Source organism: Pithys albifrons, chromosome 19 (genome assembly GCF_047495875.1).
Source record: "Pithys albifrons albifrons isolate INPA30051 chromosome 19, PitAlb_v1, whole genome shotgun sequence".
Classification (NCBI taxonomy): Eukaryota; Metazoa; Chordata; class Aves; order Passeriformes; family Thamnophilidae; genus Pithys; species Pithys albifrons.
In genome coordinates this window covers 12171205-12190860 of record NC_092476.1, presented here as the reverse complement: position 1 = coordinate 12190860, position 19656 = coordinate 12171205, and the positions used below count along the sequence as shown (strand labels likewise).

General features: G+C 52.2%; 1 protein-coding gene across 1 annotated transcript in view; it reads left to right on the top strand.

Moving 5' to 3' along the window:
* Nucleotides 1–12732, top strand: part of MAP2K4 (mitogen-activated protein kinase kinase 4) — a 94855-nt gene extending 82123 nt beyond the window's left edge. The window contains exons 8-11 of the mRNA XM_071573592.1: nucleotides 4292–4369; nucleotides 5328–5476; nucleotides 8734–8779; nucleotides 9788–12732. Coding sequence (XP_071429693.1) covers nucleotides 4292–4369; nucleotides 5328–5476; nucleotides 8734–8779; nucleotides 9788–9901 — 387 coding nt within the window. The 3' untranslated portion in view covers nucleotides 9902–12732. The remainder of the gene's footprint in view (nucleotides 1–4291; nucleotides 4370–5327; nucleotides 5477–8733; nucleotides 8780–9787) is intronic.
* Nucleotides 12733–19656: the final 6924 nt, after the last annotated feature.

Genomic DNA, 19656 nt, shown 5'->3' with positions numbered 1-19656 from the left:
TCAAGAATTAGGTTTTCTCAGAAATGCTACTTAAGCAACATGAAACAGCTCAGGGCTACCAAGAGTCCTGTGTGCGTCTGTCCTCGTGTCACACTCCAAGCTGCAGGTGTTTGTGTAACTGGAGTTTGGAGGAGAGGGAGGATCACGTGTGTTTGCTTGGCTGGGGTTTGGAGGGCAGTGAGGATCTGTCCTGCCCACTGCTCATTTTCCAGTTGAGATGCTGATGCTCAGGTGGCACTGAACTAGAGAGAAGCCCCTTGGCAGCCTGTACCCTTCTCTGATGGATCCATGCCCTGTCCTGTCCTATCACCCATGAGCTCATGCAGGAGTGGGTCTCCACCTCAGCCATTTCATTTCCTGCTTTCCTGCAGGACACCTGGCCTGACCCAGGCTATGTCTGCAGCCCTCGCTTCAGGTCCCTGCAGTGTGACATGGTGACTTTTCCTTCCTTGGTGTTAATTGCTCCTGTGTCAATTCTCAGGATTCTTCTTGCTCTGTATTCAGATGGGATTTATTTTGGTCTGTCTGCTTTCCCTCTAACTGTGCCACCATGCTCCAGTCCAAGTGGGGCCAAGTCCCCATTGCTCTGCTCAGTGGAAGTAGCAGGCTATCTCTCATGGGTGACTGGCGTGACCAGCTCTGTCTTGCCAGAGCCACCTATCCCACCAGTCCCTTTGAGCAGTTGGACCATGCCAGAGCAGCTGCTCTCTGTGCACTCCCCTCCTTCACTGTGCTGTGTGGAGAATGAGTCCTTTGTCTGCAGCTGGGAACTGCTCTGCTGTGGCAGTCCCCGTGGATCTGTGGTGTGGGGCGTCCCAGCACTGGCAGGGCCAGCAGCCCCATAACTTGGTGTGGCCCTGTGCTGGCTGGTCCCTGGTGGCAGTCTGTAGACATGGTGGTGTGTCCCCAGCAGTGCTCAGGGCAGGGCCACCCACAGCCCCTGTGGCACACCAGCATCTGTCACATGGGGTGTGGCACTAAGGAGACAGGCTTTGGTCACAAGGTGGTCCTTGTGTTCCTGCAAGGTGACTCTGATGTGCATGGTGGGAAAGGTACCTGCCAGCTGTGGAATCCCTCTTCTGTTGCCCTTATGGGCAGTGGCCATGAGCCCCAAGAGCTGCCTCACAGGGTGGGGACAGTGGTACATGGTGTCCTGCAGCACAGGGAGCATACATAGAACCATAGAACTCAGAATGGTTTGGGTCGAAAGGGACTTTGAAAGATTACCTGGTCCAACACCCCCTGCTACTCACTAGCCCAGATTGCTCCAAGCCCTGTCCAACCTGGCCTTGGACACTTCCAGGGATGGGGCAACCTGTGCCAAGGCCTCACCACCCTCATTGTGAACAGTGTCTTCCTTAAATGTGATCTAAACCTACTCTCAGTGTAAAACCATCACCCTTTGTCCTGTCTTTCCAGGCCCTGGTAAAAAGTCCTCTTGACTTTCTTATAAGTCCACTTTATTTATTGAAAGGCCAAAACGAGATGTCCCCAGAGCCTTCTTTTCTCCAGGCTGAACAGCCCCAACTCTCTCAGCATGTTCCTAGCAGAGGGGCTCTAGCCTTTGGATCATTTTTGTGCCCTCGTTTGGACTCACTCCTGCAGTTCCATGTCCTTTCTGTGCTGGAGACTCTGGAGCTGGAGGCAGTACTGCAGGTGGGGTCTCTCACCTGAGCAGGGCAGACAGGGATGATCCCTTCCCTTCGCCTGCTGCCTGAGGGACTGGGAAGGGGTAGCTCCATGTGCCCCACACCCACGCTTGCTGCTGGAGCCAGGAGGGCAGGAGGAGCCCTTGGCACATGGCAGAAGGGGTTGGAGGTGAGAGGCTGTGGTGAGAGCTCTGCTCCAAGGGAAGCCAGGATGTTACAGGGCTGCAGGTGCAACAGAACAGTACTGGGAGAACCAGAGGGCTGTTCTGGGCCCTGAGTCCCAGGAATCCTGGAGGGGCTGTGTGGGGCCGTAGGCAAACAGGGCTGCTGGGGATTGCAGGTCCATAGTGCTGCCTGTGGCACTGGGACCAAGCATCACTCATGGTGACAGTCCCTGAAAGCTGCTCTTCAGCCTGTGACAGGGCACGGGGAAGTGCCTGCCAGGCCATGGCCAGTGCTGGTCAGTTGTTAATGCCATGTTTTCCTTTCCACCTCCCTGCTGCTGCCATCTTCTGTTTGGTTTCTCCTTGACATTTTGGACTGTTAGCAGGAAGACATCACTGAGAGCATTTTGACTTTTTTTATACCCAGGAGGTGAAGTTATTCTGTGTGTTACCTCAGAGCACAGCTTTGATTTCTAAGTATGAGCTCCTCTTGCCCTTCCTGAGCTGGAGTGTGAGCCAGTCTCACCCAAGGGCTCCTCTCTGAGATGTTTTGCTTCTTACTGAGATGTCCAGTAGCCTCCTGAACATCCAAGAACATCCACATCCTAAGTGTTTGCTGGTTACCAAACCATCCTCCCCTCAAATAAACAAGTAGTGGGGATTGGGAATGCACATTTCCATTCAGATCCTCCTGCAGAGTTGTGGAGAAGTTGTCATTGCATTTCTGTTCCCCATATTTAAAGAAATGGATGCTCTGTTAGCTATTGATTCATTCCCAGCTGCTCTGGCAGTCTGTTGTGCCCAGTATGGGAAGTCTGGACTCCCCAGGAAGGGCAGGAGTTGGCTGTGAGGAGGCAGCAGCACAGGGGGACCTGCAGTGCGGGTGTGGTTGTGGTAGGTTTTGGCTGAGCTCCAAGAAGAGCATGTGAAGGGCTGATGATTGGATTTGGAGAGTTGAAATTTAGTAACTTTATTATTTTGCCCTCCTACCAGGAGTATTGGAACATCCATCCAAGTCATGAGAGGAATACCTAATGTATGAGTTTAAGCTGAAGGGAAACCACAATCAAAGGCTAAGAGCAAAGCAAAGGGCAGAGCTTGGAGGGTGGGATGGGCAGCATGTTCTGGCTGTGGCCTTGGAAGCCAACCTCATTTAACAAGGTACTGTAACTGAAAGGGAGTGTGACAAAATGTGTTAGTGGCCCTGGGAAGGTTATAACCCGTGTACTGAGGAGCAGGGGGCACAGGGAGGCTGTAGGAGAATCCACTTGCAGAACCACTGAAGCTTGGCAGAAACTTCTCTCTCCTGTCTCTGTGTGTGCGTGACCTGGGCAAGTTTCCTTGGAGCAAGTGCTGGTGGCTGAGGAAAAGGGAGTGGTCTCAAAGCAGTCACAGCTGGGACAACCACATGTGGGTAGTGGCTGCAAAGAGGAGAGCTGGCAGCATGGCAGAGCAATCAGGAGTGCCATGGGGCATTCCCATGGGGACTGGGGAGTGTCCTGGGAACATAGTAGTGTGCTCATATCCACTGGAATGTTCAGGTTGCACTGAAGGACTTGGTTCATTGCCTGGCACTCTTCAGCTGCATCTGCTATGACATTGTATTAAAATGTAGCTTACAAAGCAACCAGGGGCTTCCAGAGTGTTTCCTATACCCCATAATTTAGAATTTATTGCAACTTGGGTATCTTTATTATTGTTGTAGTAAAAACTTAATAAGACCTTTTGACATTTTAATTACTACATTTTTGACTAAAGAAGGCAGACTGGGGTTTTTCATAAAGATGACATGCAAGGCATAAAGATGATTTTTTTGCTGGTTCAGCTCTCAGGAGATTCACCTCTTGCTTTTAGGTGCAAATCTGGCTTAATACTGTTCTCTATGAAAGATGTTTTGGATGTCTGAAGACCTTGTAACATCACAGTTGCATTCCTAGGGATGACCAAAATCTTGTAAAGAGCTGTTCTTACAAAATGCATTGTTTTTAATACTTGTTGAGATTTGGCAACCAGCATCCAGGGAGAAGAGTTCTGGTGGGTGCTGTTAAGCCTCAGGATGGTGGATGAGATGTTGATTACAGTGCTTATGATCCCTTAGGAACAACTTGCCTGTGAAAACGGAGAAAGTGAGCCTTTGTGTTAAAGAGATCCCAAAGTTGAACTAAATAAACAGACAGTCAAAATTATTCAAGGTGCTTGTGCAAAAGGGAAGAAAAACCCCACAAAGAATTAGACACTGATAAATGGCCATTTCCCATCACCTTTTCCACTATACCTCCATAAAATCAGTGTTTTAAGCAATTCCTGAAGATGTTGCTCTGCTTGGGGTTGCAATTCTGCCCTGTCCAAAAGTTTGCCTGTGGAGCTGTGCCAGACTCTGACTTGGTGGGACAGTCTGGGAGTTTTTTCTGAGTTTGCAGATGTTTTCATTGCTTCCTGCATGGCCCAGTGTGTGACTGCTCCTTCTCGCTGTTGCAGCCGGAGAGGATAGATCCCAGCGCGTCCCGGCAAGGCTACGACGTCCGCTCAGATGTCTGGAGCTTGGGGATTACATTGGTGAGTGAGGGGGTTTGAGCTCTTTCCTGGGTGGGGAACCTTGGTGCCCTTTGCAGTGTGATGGGGTCACACAGGGGAAGCCCAGCCCAGCCCCAGGCACAGCCCAGCACGTTGGCATGTTGTGATTGAAGTGGACACTGCCTGGGCTAGGAACAATATCAATCCCTTCCAGGCCGATGGTTCTCTGGAACTCCTGTGGGTATGTTTGGCTGCAGCTGTGTTTTGCAGAGAACAAGAAGTGAGCAGGGAAGAGGTGATGAGTAAATGAGTTTTGTGTTCAGAACCTGAGCTGAGGTGGGTGGTGAGTGTGGTGGTGCAGAGCAGAGCCCTCAGCCTGGGTGAACAGGCACCTGCCAGCCCTGGCAGCTGTGACGCTTTGGCTGCACAGAGACTTTCGTTGTTAATCCTGCATTCTGGGATTCTGATTCCTTGGTGGCCTCATCACAGCACTGCATGCTGCACACACTGATACAGTGAGAAGCTTTTACCTTCTCGGGGTGGTGAAGCAGAAGAGAAAGAGCAGAAGCAATAAGTATGAACCAGTAGCTTTTGTCTTCCCTGCTGATGCTTCAAAATGCTCATGTCCGTTGTCCTGTTAGGAGTAGAGAGTTGTACTTGGTGATCCCTGTGGGTGCTCTCCAACTTGAGATAACCTATGATTGTGTGGTTCTCATTATCCATTTTAGTCTAGTGGTTCTTAAGATGCTTGGAAAGGGACTGGAGGATTTCACTCTCCTACACTGGTGTGTTGTAGAGTCAGTGGAGGAGCAGACATTGGCCAGCAGCAGCACTTACTGGTGGGTAGAACTTCCCTCCTCTTAGAACCATACAGGGAATAGGATGTAGAATCTCATCTCAGTCTTCCTTTTGGGGGATTCAGAGTCCTTGCAGTTGTTTTCTTGCCCTGGGTGCACTTACCTCGTGTAACCTGCCTGGTGCTGTTGCTGTTTCCCTGCAGTATGAGCTGGCCACGGGGCGATTCCCTTACCCCAAGTGGAACAGTGTGTTTGACCAGTTGACACAAGTAGTGAAAGGAGACCCACCACAGCTGAGCAACTCAGAGGAAAGGGAGTTCTCCCCCAGTTTCATCAACTTCGTCAACTTGTGGTAAGTGTGTCCTGCCGAGAGAGAGCACTTTTGGACTTGGCTTTTTTTGTCCTTGCTGGATATTGGGCAAGGATCGTGTGCCCAGCGTGAGTGTGAGGACCTCTCACATTTCAATGGTTTGGAGAGGTGATGGGGGTACTTGTCCAGGTGGCAACTGATGGGCAGACCTTGGCAACTGTTCTTCAGGGACATGATGAGGAGAAAACCTCTGAGAGGCTGTGCTAGGGAGAGGCACAGTAAGACCCATGGCAGGAGGTTTGTGTGACCAGGTAAGGGCGTGGCCTGCACATCCTGTTCTTGTTGCCACACAGCCTTGGGACAGATCTGCTGTTTGCCCTTTCTTCTGCAGTTTGAAGCAATAGACACTTGTCAGCATTGTGCTGTAATTGGACAGAGAGGATCTGTACTGTCCTGCTCTTTGCCTGGCGAGGCTGGGAGCCTTCCTGCCCAGTTCTGGGGCTGGGCTCAGCATGGTGACTGCCAGGACTTGTGGCCATGGCTTGTTGGTTTGTTGGCTTCATATCTTGTGTTAATTGTATGTGAAGATCAAGACTGGAGATGTTTTTTTGCAGGCAGGGCCTCTGCAGCCCCAGGTGGAGGGTCTGTGATGCTGCTCAGGGGGGCTCAGGGTGTTCCCCCACCTGCCACAGGTGTGGGGTCCTGTTCAGGGTAAGGACTGATTGGGGATTTTCTGGTGAAGCATTTTTCTATCCAAATGTGAAAGGTGGTCAATATAATTTTCTTAAGCTAATAGCAAAGCATAGATGAGATCCGTCAGTGTGACCTGCTTTTGTCTTCTGGGACCTCCTGCCCTGGGCAGACCAGGTGATGACCATCCCCAGCACAGAGGTGGCCACTCAAAGCTCTGTGACTCAGGAAGGCTCAGCACTAGACACTTGCAATGCTCAAGAGGTTTTGTTTCAGAGTTTTCCATCCTGTGGAGATGATTTTGGGGTTTGATTGTACAATCTGTGAGAATTACAATTTTTTAAGGAGTCCAGGTTCCACTTCCTGGCTCCCTGTAAGAAAAGTCTGGTTATTGTCTTGGGGCTGCAGAAAACTGAGCATCAAAATGGTTTGCTGGTCAAAAGAAGTTTCCATTTTTCAGTGTAGTATTTGCTTTGATCAGAATTGCTTTCCCCATGTACAGAAAAAGCACAACTTTGTTTCCACATAGCTCTCCATGGAGATGCCATAATATGAGTTTGCAAAGCCAGGAACTTGGGTCCTGCCTTGTGAGTTTGGCTCCAGATCATCCAGCAGAGGAGGCTGTGCAGCATCTCCCTTAAACAGCCATGTCTTTGGCCCACAGAACCACAGAATGGTTTGGGTTGGAAGGGACCTAAAGCTCCTCCAGTCCCACCCCCTGCCATGGGCACCAGCCCAGGTTGCTCCAAGCCCTGTCCAACCTGGCCTTGGACACTTCCAGGGATGGGGTAGCCACAGCTTCTCTGGGCAACCTGTGCCAGGGCCTGCCCACCCTTACAGGAAAGAATTTCTTCCTAATAACAAATCTAAAACTGCTATCTTTCACCTCAAGGCCATTCCCCCATGTCCTGTCACTTCATGCCCTTGTACAATGTCCCTCTCCAGCCTTCCTGTGGGTCCCCTTTAGAGCCTGGAAGAGGGTCTATGATGTCTCCAGAGCTTTCTCTTCCCCAGGCTGATCAAGTCAGTTTGTAGTTCCAGCCCCTTTCCCCTTTCTGGGGCCACTGCTCTGGAATAGCCACAGCACACAGAGCCCAGGACAGGTTTCGGTCTAATCCTGGGTTTTGTTTAACCTGGTTTTGTAAATAATCTGACTTCTGCCTGGAGTATTTATAGTGTCTTCATAGCAACACTATAATAAACGTTTCTCTTAATAACCTTTAGTTAATTACAAGCAGTGATCTGTGGGGTTACTAAGCCAGCAGGTGAGGCTCCCCAAGGCTCTGTGGGATGGCATAAACATCCCACAGATGTGGATCTAAGAATCTTCTGGGTTTGTGCATTCCAGAGTCACGAAAAATGTCTAAAGAGAGTCTAGATAAATCAGTGAGGAAAGGATATTGTCATAGAATCATGGAATCACAGAATGGGTTGGGTTGGAAGAGATCTTAACGCTCACCTGGTTCAACTCCCTGCCATGGGCAGGGACACCTTCCACCAGCCCAGGTTGCTCCAAGCCCCATCCAGCCTGGCCTTGGACACTTCCAGGGACAGGGCAGCCATGCTTCTCTGGACAAGAGACCTTTATTTAACATTTCAATAATGTTAAAGAGTTTCTGGTATCTCTTTCAGCACTATGAATGCCTGGGTGGAGCATTTTTCCCCTTTAGCCCCCTCCCTGCATTAGAGGCTTAGCTGGAGTCCCTCTCCTGGCACTGGTGCTTACAGTGGTTCAGTTTTCTGCTGTGGAGTCTCCAGTGCTGTGCCTGGATTAGCAGCTGAGTAGCCCTGAGCTCCTGAGGATCAGCATCCTGGGAAACTGTGTAGGACCTGTATGGCTCCTGGTGCTGCCAGTGGCCACTCCAGGCAGCTTCACACTGAACTGGAAAGATTTCTCAGAGTGCTTTAGGAAAGTGTGCATGAGCATTTCAGAGCAGAGCTTGGTCTTGGAGCTCAAGGGCTTTGTTGCCTTACAGGTGTTGGAGGAGCAGATTGGAGCCCCCAAAGAGCCTTGGTGGGGTCAGGCAAGGAATTGCTCTTGAGTGGCAGGTGCCTGGAGAGGGCTGTGTGTGCCCAGTCACCAGGTCTGTGCCCACTCTGCCCTACTGGCTCTGTGGGCTGGTCATGGGCAGGACAGTGCTGGTCTGATGGCTGGAGGCCACACTGTGGTGGTGCTGGAGCTGGAGAAAGGTCCAGCCAGGGCCCCTGGGGATGGACATGCAGCTGCTGGGAATTAGAGTGACGCCTTTTGTTTGAGAAAGGCGCCACATCCACCCATTCTCTTCGTGTTGCAGTTCTGGTTCCTGGGTCAGCAGGGACTGCGGTGTCACTTTTTGTCCTCTTTCCCTGCCATGTCCCCTATGGCAGGGCTTTGGTGGCCTTTGATGCCAATTGCTGTCCCTTGCCCAAACAGCTGAGATGGCTGTGAGGGAGGGAAGCAGTTCCTGTGGTCCCTCACAATGCAAGGATGGGTTTTCCAGGAAACCAAAGGCCGTAAGTCCCACCATGACAGCAGTGGGTTCAACAGCATGTCCTGTAAAAATTTGTATTTGATGTCTAACATTTTCCGCAATCCCACTGTCTCCTAATTCTCTCCCTGCTTTCTTTAGCCTTACAAAGGACGAGTCCAAAAGGCCAAAGTACAAAGAGCTTCTGGTGAGTGCCCAGTGTGTGTGTCTGTGCTGGCTCTGCTGCTCACACAGCAGGGCTGGCCCACGTCCCTGCTCTGCTCGGGTGTTCCAGCTCCATGGCTGGAGGAGGAGCACCACCTCCCTGCCCCTGTCAGGGCTGTCTGTACACCAGGGCAGGCCATCAGCAGGGGCAGCTGGGGCTGTGGACAGGCTGCCTTCGCTCGAGGTCCTGCAGTGCTGGAGCCCTGTCAGGTCACTGGGCAGCACTGTCACCTGTCAGTGCCTGCAGCACACAGGCCACACAGGGCTGGGAGTGCTCAGGCAGAAGTGACACCTGAAGTAGCACAGCCCCAAGGTGGACAGCAGCAGGGCCTGTCTGGGGTGGGGGGTGCTAAAGGAGAGAGGACAGTGATGCTTTGGGTTTGGATCAGTCACATGTGGCCACTGTGCACCTTCAAGGTGCTCTGGGCACCTGGAAGGCACCTCTTCAGGGCACATGGTTCCACAACCACAGCCTGACTCCCTGATGGGGTTTCAGATGCCCTGATGTGAAAGGGGTTTGCTTGGTGTCCTGGCCCAGGGTCCCCCTGGCCTTATGTCCCTGCTGCTCTGAGCTGGGTCCAGCCAGTGTGGCCTCCTGGGCAGAGCCGAGAGTCGGAGTTCAGGAGAACAGAGTTTGGGTTGGACCTCCACAAGCCACTCCCTGTCACTCCCCACATTGTGACAAAGCTGATGATGAAACCTCTCCTGAAAGGTATTTCAGTGATGTCCATGGTGATCCTGCACCCTCACTGCTTCCTGCCCATCAGCTCCTGATACTCTGCAGTCCTGTCCTCCATAACCTCCTACCTCCATAAACCCCCCACTGATTCTCAACCTGGAAAAGCCACAGACCAAGCAGTGTCCTGGTGTCCCACAGCCACCACCAAGCCCCATGTTCTTGTACCAGGCAAATTCACCTGCTCTGCTTTTATCTGGGGAGCCAACACATGACAGGAGGGTGACTGTAAACTTGTTTTTTGTCTGATTCCAGAAACATCCCTTCATCCTGATGTATGAGGAACGCACAGTGGATGTTGCATGCTATGTTTGTAAAATCCTGGATCAAATGCCAGCAACTCCCAGCTCTCCAATGTACGTGGATTGATATTGCTGCTACATCAAACTCTAGAAAAAGGGCTGAGAGAAAACAAGCTGTAAAGAATTTTCATCACATATTGCAGTGTTTTTAATGCTCGCCCAGACACCATGTGCAATAATATTGGTGTTACTTCCATCCTGTCTGTATACTGTTGTCACATATAAAGTGCATCCCTGTAATACCTGATCACACAGTGTTAGTGTTGGTCACAGAGAGACCTCATCTTGCTCTTTTGTGGACATATTCATGAAATGTGGAAATAAGTACATTTATTTGTTGACTGTGATTGGATAGCACCTAAAATTCATTTCTAGACTCAAAACTTGGAGACTTCTCAGCAGCTACTGGAAAGATATTTCTCTCAAACTCTTCCAATTGTTGTTTCAAGTAATAATAAAAAGCAAACAAACAAAAGTTAGGCGTTGTCTGTCTGAACATTAAGAGACTTTGCCTGGAGGGAGAAGAACTTGCTTAACCAACGAGATGCTTTGCCTTCTGGAGCTGGAAAGGCAAAGGAGAATTTTATTCTTCACAAAGTGCAATAGATTTACTGCTATGAAATTCTGTTGCTTTACAGTCGCAGTGTACTTTCTGGGGACAGTGTGCTCAGCTGAACTTCTTGTTAAAGAGAGATCGTGTTAAATATAGTGAATATGTCTTTACCAAAAATATGTTGCATTGAAAGAGGCTAACATTAAACTATTGAGATGGGACATAATGTATTCTTCCTCCTTTTACCAAGCCAGCCACTCTTCACTCTTAACTAGGTGTCCTGTAAATTGTTACCTGGTAAGATAAGACCTTTGACCTGAAGAATTATTAAACAACTTGATTGAATTTAACCTGCTTGTGACCTGGTTTATAGTGCACAGTGCTCACCACCCGCTGGCTTTGCTTTGCCTTCACCCAGTGCCGTCCACAGAGGCTGCAACTGCTTTAAAGGGCTGTGAGTTGTGGCCAGTGTTAGTCGAGTTCCTCCTGTCCCCAGCCCTGGGGGTCTTGCCTTTCCACTGGCCCAGCCCTCTCAGCCCAGTGCCCCTCATGAGCCCAACCCTCAGCTCTTCAGTCTTGCCACTGCTGGCAGGGTGCAGGGTGTCCCTGGGTGCCACAGGGCTCTGTGCCCATCACACTCTGCTGAGCTGCTGGAGATTGTTCACCACCTTCTGGCTATCAAACATCTTTTGTGACTCTCCATAACTCCTGTTGCTGCACTGCAGAGTGAACCTCCCTGAGACTCTTGGGTGCAGGAGATGAGATGGAGATGAGGGAGTGTCTAATGCCTTGAGGACTTTTAGCTGGCCCAGCAAGGCCAAGCTGTCACCTTCTGGCACATTCCTAAGTGAAACAGCACATCAGGCTTATTTCTGATTTTCATTGACATAATTTTCAAAGATTTATTTTTCCTGAAAACTTTTTTTTTCCCCCAAACATTGCAGTTTTCAGGTGTTCAGTAGCATACCAGGGATAAAATGGAGTCTGCAGAGTCTCTGCTTTCCATTTTGAGCTGTTTGGTTTAGGCACTTGGTAGGACTTCACCAGTATTAGAGCAACCTCCTGTGAGAGCTGTGCAGCAAAGTGGACCCAGGACACCACAGGAGTGAGCGCACGGCAGCGTGGAAGGCTCAAGGAAGCCCAAGGAAGGGCTTCAAACCAAAGCTACTGAGTGCAGAGCATCCTGATGCAGGAGCACTGAAGACCAGCACAGCCCAGTTGGGAAAGGAGAGCCGAGGCCATGCTCCTGGGACAGCTGGAGTTCTGTGCCACGGAGGTGACACCTTGCAGCACTGCACATCTCCCACTAGCACGGGCTGGTGTGAGCCCTTGGGATCCTTTAGTCCTGCCCTTCCTGGGTTGTCTTCCTCTGGGGCTGCTGCTCAGGCGAGGCAGTCACCAAAGTCTTCCCAAAACAAACAAAGAGCTTTCTGCAGTCACTGGTCGTTGCCGACAGCTCTGGTGCATCCCATGGAAGGATAAGTTGAACCTGTATGGAGCCTGTCTGAAGTGGTGATTCTGCCCTCAATCCTAGAGCCTTTCTCAGGCAAATCCTCATGGAGCTGTGATTCCTCTCGCCAGCCTTCAGCCCTCCAGAATGGACCATGGGCCCTCTGTGCCCCAGGGATGCTGGGGTGGGGCTGGAGACACCCAGACCCAGCAAGGGCAGCCACATGTTTGTGGGCTCTGCCCCACCCCTCTGGTATCTCCCCAGTGACAGGGAGCCCAGAAACCTTTCAGAGGGCCAGCACTGAGATGAATCCTCCAAATATGCAAGTGACTGCCATGCTCTGCCCTTTTGGGGTGGCTGGGCCTGTGCTCTGGTGCTGACCCATCTCAAGCAGCAGGACTAGTTTGCTGGGAATGGAAAGGCAAAGCTTTGAGCTGCCAGTGACAGTCAGGGGTGAGGTTCTTAGCCTGAGTGGCTGTACAGCACAGGTTTAGCCTATTCAACATAGATTATTATAAATGATTAAGGGTGCACCATTTATTGCAATGTATCTTTATTTAAAAAACAGAAAAGAAAAAAAGGTGTATAGTGTTCAGAAGCTGTGAAAATAGTGTAAGAACTGTACATTGTGAATTCTGGTTATTTTTTTTCATGTACCATAGACAAAAATGTATAAAAAATATCAAAAAGCTGATGTGCAGGGATGTTGCCTTATTGTCTGTAAAATGAAGCTCAGGAACATAACTGCTTCAAAGAGCTTCCGAATATTTTATCCGGTATCCTGGTTTGACTTCCTCCTCTATTTAAACTATTATACGTGGATCAAAGTGTTTATGTAATAGTTCTATCCTTTTGCCTGCAGGTCAGTTGTAATAAAACTAAGATGCGACTGTGATCTTGTTATTTTCCTTTTTGAGGTCAGACAAGAATGGGAAGGTTCACAAGAGCTGTGGGATCCCTTCCTCCAGGGCCTGTCCTCCAGGGGAAGGAGAGCAGCCTCCGAACCGCTTGTGCTTCATTAAAGAAATGTAGGGAGCTCCGGAGATCTCTCCCTGAAGGACTGCTGGGCCCTCTGTGTGATTCTGGTGCCTCTCAGGTGACCACTGTTTGCTCACAGGGGGGTTCTGCAGGCTCAGGACACCCTGTCCCTGTGAGGAGGGCAGGTGGCCATTCCCACACTCCAGGGGAAGGGCAGCCTTTGCTCCCAGCCTTGCAGGCTGCTCTATTTCTGCAGGACCAGCCAAGGTCTACAAAGCCCAGATGATCTCAGAGGCCCAGGCAATTCCTACTGCCTGGTGTTGGGATAAGTGTCTCTCCTGCCTGAAGCCATGGGGGGCAGGGCTTGGAATCTGCCCAGTCAAGTGGAGTCTACTGGGAAAGAATAGTGTTGGGGGAGAGGGCCCAGCCATGAGTGCCTGTTGTGCTCCAGCTGGAGGCATGGGATGGTCCCAGGAGTGCCCAGCTCAGAGAGGGGAGAGCCAGAGCATCCTGCAGGGGTCATTGGTCATGCCACAGTTCAGGATCAGGAGTACTTGGGAATGGGTGGATCACCTGGCATCAGCTCTTGCAGTGTCTCATCCCTTGGAGGTGACAGTTGCACCCAGAGAAGGGAAGGAGAAGACGGTGCTGGAGAAAGTCTTGCCGAGTAGAGACAGTGTGAAAGGGTCCCATGGCTGAAATCTCTCAGTTTGCCCAAATTTCATGTTTCCACCACACCAAGCCTTTTTCTGGAGCTTCTTGTTGCCAGCACAATGCTTTGTATGTTTTTGGATCACCTGCTGTCCTCACAGTTGGAACCCAACATCCCTCATTTGGTGAAGGCAGAAGACAAAATCCGAGTGTGCACCAGGGAAGGTCCTTCCCTGCTGGGCAGCCAGCAGAGATCCCAGCTCCTCAGCTTACAGTTCCATGGATTGGGGCTGCTCTGGGTTTCTGTTCCTTTGGCACTGCCACCTGCTTTTGCATCCTGGGATTTTTCCTGAGGAAACTGATAGATGAAGGAGCTGACAGAAGCTGGTTGCTGCATTTGGGTCTACCTGCCTGCTCCTGCATGGGATATCCCATGCTCTGCAGGAGGGAAAGGATCCAGCTCATGTCTGTTCCCCTGTGACTGTGCCATACAGGAGGGAATGTGTTTGCAGACATTGCAGTTCTTCTCAGCTGCTCCTTATTGAACTCATGCTTCATTTTGCCTCTGGACTCTTCCTGCCCATCTGTCCTTCAGTGCCATTGCTGAGGATCCCATTGTCACAGTGTCACTGCTGAGGTGGCACAGAAAACCTCCCACCACTTTGCAGATGCCTGTGGGGTCTCCCCAGGATCCATGCCTGCACAGTGTCACTGTTCCTGCTCCTGAGAGCCCTTGGATAATTCCAGCATTCCTTGCTTGAGTGGCATACAATGACTTTCTGTGACATACTGGCTGGGAGTCTTCCTGTAGGCGCCGTGGCCAGATCCACAGGGCTTCTCCTGTACCAGCACGTGGACCTTGAGGGTGCCCTGTTTTCCCTGCTCAGTGCCAGAACTGGAGGCACTGGCTCAGTGACCCGAACTGGTGTCTCACAGCGATTCCTTTGGACCCACTAGCATGGCTGAGGTGCTTCTCAGACCTTCACCAAGCATCATACAGCATCCAAGAAAGCACACTGTGCTCTGTTATGGTTATTATGTGTCTGGATTGCTCCAAGACCAGCTCTGAGGTTTGGATGACCTCAAACCCATCCCTGCCTGGGCCCAAGCAGGGTGAATGGAGATGTGCACCCCCACCTGTTCCTGTCAGGAGCACTTTGAGTTGTATGGCTATATTTTCACTAATATTCTGGCACAGCTTCTCCTTGCCTTCATCCCAGCCCTGTGTCTCCTTTGGTGGCCAGGTAAGTGTAAATGAAGGGCTCAGGCCTGTATTACAGAGAGTCACTGCCTTACCACCTCCAGTGCTGTGTCCAGTTTCAGGCTCCTCGTGACAAAAGACACTGAGGGGCTGGAGCGTGTCCAGGGAAGGGAACAGAGCTGAGGAAGAGTCTGGAGCAGCAGGAGTGGCTGAGAGAGCTGGGGGGGGGGCTCAGCCTGGAGAAAAGGAGGCTCAGAGGGGACCTTCTGGCTCTGCAATCCCTGCCAGGAGGGGGGAGCTGGGGAGGGGTCAGGCTCTGCTCCAGGGCACAGGGACAGGAGAGGGCACAGCCTCAGGCTGGGCCAGGGCAGGGGCAGGGGGCACAGCAGCAGGAATTTCTGCCTGGAAAGGGTGGTCAGGCATTGGAACTGCCCAGGGAGATTTGGAGTCCCCAGCCCTGGAGGTGCCCAAGGCAGGACTGGCCGTGGCACTCAGTGCTCTGGGCTGGGTGACAAGGTGGGCATCGGACACAGGGTGGGCTCCGTGGGCTGGGAGGGCTTTTCCAGCCTCAGCGATTCTGGGATTCTGTTAATATGACAGGTGCTGCTTTTTAACCCAACTCCACTTCCCCTTTGATTCCTGATACAGATCACACATGTGGCCATTGCTCTGAGCATGGGAAGGGGTGGAGGAAAGGAGTGGCTGCTCAGAGGAATAAGAAAACAGCCATTGAAGTCTTCCTTTTTGTTTAAAGCTGTGCAAGTGCTTGGAGAAGACGATGAAACACAAACTCCCTCTCCTGGAGATACAGAGCACTGTTGTAGTGGAAATAGAACAGCAGGGCTGCTCTGTGGGGCACCTGCCAGACAGTCTTTGTCTTTGCATAAATGCCAGATGAAAAGGCTGGACAGGCCCCACCATCAGGAGAACGTGGCATGTCCAAACAGCAAATCCCTGTCCAGCTGCAGCAGAAGAGTTGGGTGCAGGAGTGTCACTTTGAAGGTGCAGCTGTGCCAACAGCCCCCAAAGCACAGGCTTGGGAGGACTGGAAGGGGTTGGTGCGTGCAGGAAGGAGCTGCTCACACCTGAGGAGAAGTTCTGGCTTGCAAGGCTGTGTGTGGTACAGTCTGTGGTACCTGGGGAAGGTCTGGGCCTGTGCAGGTGTGGGTGCAGACACCAGAGCTACACTGAACACCAGTGAGTGGTTGTGTGAGCCCAGCACCTCGTTAGACACCAGACACCTGCTCTGGCTCCCTGGAAATTGTGTCCTGCTGTCCTGAGCAAAACACTTCTCTGTCCCTTCTTTTCCTAAATTTGGCCTGTATTCAACATGTTAGTTCTCTCAAATAGAAAGTCAAGAAGAAAACGAGGGCCAGCAAAATTCAGATGCCTCAATTCCCTCTGTGCCTCTGAAAAAAACGTTTGCTTTGCTGTCTGACACAGAGGCAGTTCTGTGCCTTGGCCACACAGGAGAGAGCAGCTCGTTGGATGAAGGTGGAGGCAGCCAATGTGCAATGCAGGTCATGTTCAGATTATTTGGAAAGAGGGGGAGATCCTGCCTGAGCTTCCAAGGACATCAGGTTTCCCACCGGGTTCAGAATGGACTGAGAACCCACGTGCTGCAGCACCCCAACAGCTCTGTGATGGGCTGATTCCAGGTGATTGGTCTGGAGAGGCTGTTGCAGGTTTCTGGAAAGAAAGAGCTTCCTCCTTAGGCCCTCCAGACATTGTCAGAAGTGGCTCATGAGCCATCTCTTTTGTGAGCAGCCTCTTGGCAGGAGCTGCAGACCCCAGTGAGGTCTCCCCTCAGTCTCCATTTCTTCCAGTTGAACAACCCCAGCTACCTCAGCCACTCCTCGTGTGACTTCCCCTCGAGACCCTTCATGCTTCTGAGCAGTGGGACTTCGTAGCCCAACCCCCCTGCACAGTGCAGCCCACAGCTTATCTCCTGGTTCCCTGCACCAGGATCCTGTGTTTCTTTTTCCCTCTGTACCTGGGCTTGAGCTGGAAAAGCAGGAGGGAGCTAAATAAGAAAGGAGAACAGAAGGATTCAGATCCTGGGACTGCACATCACAGTGATTTCCTGAAGGTATTTGAACCTGATCCCAATTACAAGAGGTTGGTGGGAATCACCTTGAAGTCCAGCCAATTCCTGGTTCCTGAAGAAATGTCAGTGCAGCTGAAGCCACCTTTTTGGTGGGGTCACAGCCAACAACGTGTGACCTGAATGTCAGGACATTTCCAGCGAGGGGGCCAGAGCCACCTGGCAGGTGCTGACTGAGGGGGGCACCAGGGAGGGGTTATTTGGGTGGGAGAGATTCAGGAGTCCCTGGAGAGCATGTGTTCCTCTCACCAGGTGAGCGGTGCAGGAGGTGCTGCTTGGCCTCCTCTGGGGTCCTGTGCTGCTGCAGCTTTGGAGCCCAGTAAGTGCATTGCTGCTGCTGCTGCTGCTGCTGCTGCTTTGGTATAAATTTTCCAACTCATAACCAGTAATACTGAGTAGTTCTGCTGTGTATAAATAACTCTGTGCTGCTGGAGTGAAATGGGCTGTAGAGGACAGGGCATGACAGCAGGGGCTGCAGGAACAGGCCCAGGGTGATGCCAGAGCCTCGGGGCTACAAATCCCTCAGCAGTGGCCAGTCACTGGTCACCAAAAGTTTGGGATTTGGGGGTAGAGTAAAACCAGCCTTAAAGACAATGAAAACAAGCCTCTGGCAGATGTAAGTCAGAGATGCAGCAATTCAGGTGTCATGTGGGGTTACAAGCAAAGGTGTAAAAACTACCCTGGTTTCCTCAGCCACTGCAGAGTGAGGAGGAAAACCCCATCCACATGGACATCTTTGCTTCTGGAAAAGGCTGAGGCTGCTGCTGTGTGCCATGGCACCCCACACCCTCCTCCAGCCTGAAAGCCCCAGAAAGGCAGTGAAAGGTGAGCAGAGCCCCCAGAAAAAAGGGAGCACAATTATGTCTGTGAGCAATGATTTTAATTGTATGTAGCACTTCTAGTCTATGTTAATTTCTAGTGGTCATTTGAGGTAAGTAAAACTAATTTTTTAGTTCAGCATTTAAGATATTAATGAAATTACCAATAAATTCATGGGGTTGTGTAAAAACGTGTTTCCTTTTGCATGCAAGAAAATGTTGAGAGTAAGGAATGGGTGGGAATACAAGGAACTTAGTTCCTAACTCACATGCATTGAGTTGGTAGAAATTTGAGGATGGGAGTGCTATGAGAAAAAACCCCAGGACTCTGTGAGGGTCACCTCATCCTCCTGCATTTGAGCCAAGATGTGCAGGCAGATCTGAGGATCTCAAAGCCCCTGGCCCTACATCTGGATCTCTGCCCGTGCTCCAGAGTGAATGAGGCTGGGCTTTAAAAGCAGAACATGCCTTTGCTGAAGCTTTCTGGGACCCTCTGCCCATCCTGCACAGCCACAGGTCCTGTTTCCTTGGTGGCCTCAGGTGCTGCAGATATGGGGGGACAGCAGGTTGGGGGTGCAGAGGTCTATGCATGGGTGAGGAGTGACCAGTGTGGTTCTGGGGGAGCTGCCAGGGATGAGCGGAGGCCCTGGGTGGGTGGAGGGAGGCAGAGTGCTCAGGAAGGGCTTCTCCATGCAGGATCTGTGTCTGGTGTCCTTCGGGGCCTGGGAGGAGACGTCAGGAGACCCTCTGATCCCTCCCTCTGCCCACAGCAGGGTCCTGGTCTGGACTCAGCCTCCCCAGATGCTCTGCCCCAAACCTTGGCACCTGATGGGCATCTTCCTGCACTTCAGAGCTGTGGCTCCTTGGAGCACAAACACTGCTCTTTGCCTTTGGCATGGGGGCACTGGCAGCACAGACTCCCAGCAGCTCTGCTGTGGGTGGGCAGCACAGGCAGGCTCCCCTCAGCTGGGCAGCACAGGCAGGCTCCCCTCAGCTGGGCAGCACAGGCAGGCTCCCCTCAGCTGGGCAGCACAGGCAGGCTCCCCTCAGCTGGGCAGCACAGGCAGGCTCCTCTCGGGTGGGCAGCACAGGCAGGCTCCCCTCAGCTGGGCAGCACAGGCAGGCTCCCCTCAGCGGGGCAGCACAGGCAGGCTCCCCTCGGGTGGGCAGCACAGGCAGGCTCCCCTCGGGTGGGCAGCACAGGCAGGCTCCCCTCAGCGGGGCAGCACAGGCAGGCTCCCCTCAGCTGGGCAGCACAGGCAGGCTCCCCTCAGCGGGGCAGCACAGGCAGGCTCCCCTCGGGTGGGCAGCACAGGCAGGCTCCTCTCAGGTGGGCAGCACAGGCAGGCTCTCCTCAGCTGGGCAGCACAGGCAGGCTCCCCTCGGGTGGGCAGCACAGGCAGGCTCCCCTCAGCGGGGCAGCACAGGCAGGCTCTCCTCAGCTGGGCAGCACAGGCAGGCTCCCCTCGGGTGGGCAGCACAGGCAGGCTCCCCTCAGCTGGGCAGCACAGGCAGGCTCCCCTCAGCTGGGCAGCACAGGCAGGCTCCCCTCAGCTGGGCAGCACAGGCAGGCTCTCCTCGGGTGGGCAGCACAGGCAGGCTCCCCTCGGGTGGGCAGCACAGGCAGGCTCCCCTCAGCTGGGCAGCACAGGCAGGCTCCCCTCGGGTGGGCAGCACAGGCAGGCTCCTCTCGGGTGGGCAGCACAGGCAGGCTCCCCTCGGGTGGGCAGCACAGGCAGGCTCTCCTCAGCTGGGCAGCACAGGCAGGCTCCCCTCGGGTGGGCAGCACAGGCAGGCTCCCCTCAGCTGGGCAGCACAGGCAGGCTCCCCTCAGCAGCCAGGGCAGTACTGCAGCCCATCAGTGTTCCTGAAACAATCCCAGGCTTAGGTTTGTCTCCTCATCCTGAGTAAACCATGACCTGTCTCAGCCCCGGCCGGGTGTGGGTTAGAGATTAAAAGATCTTCATTGGAACTGGTTATTTGTTCATCTACATCTTTTCATATTCACTTGGGCAGTGTCTCAGAACCATTTCATTGGGCAAATACCTGGGGAACCTTTTCTAATCA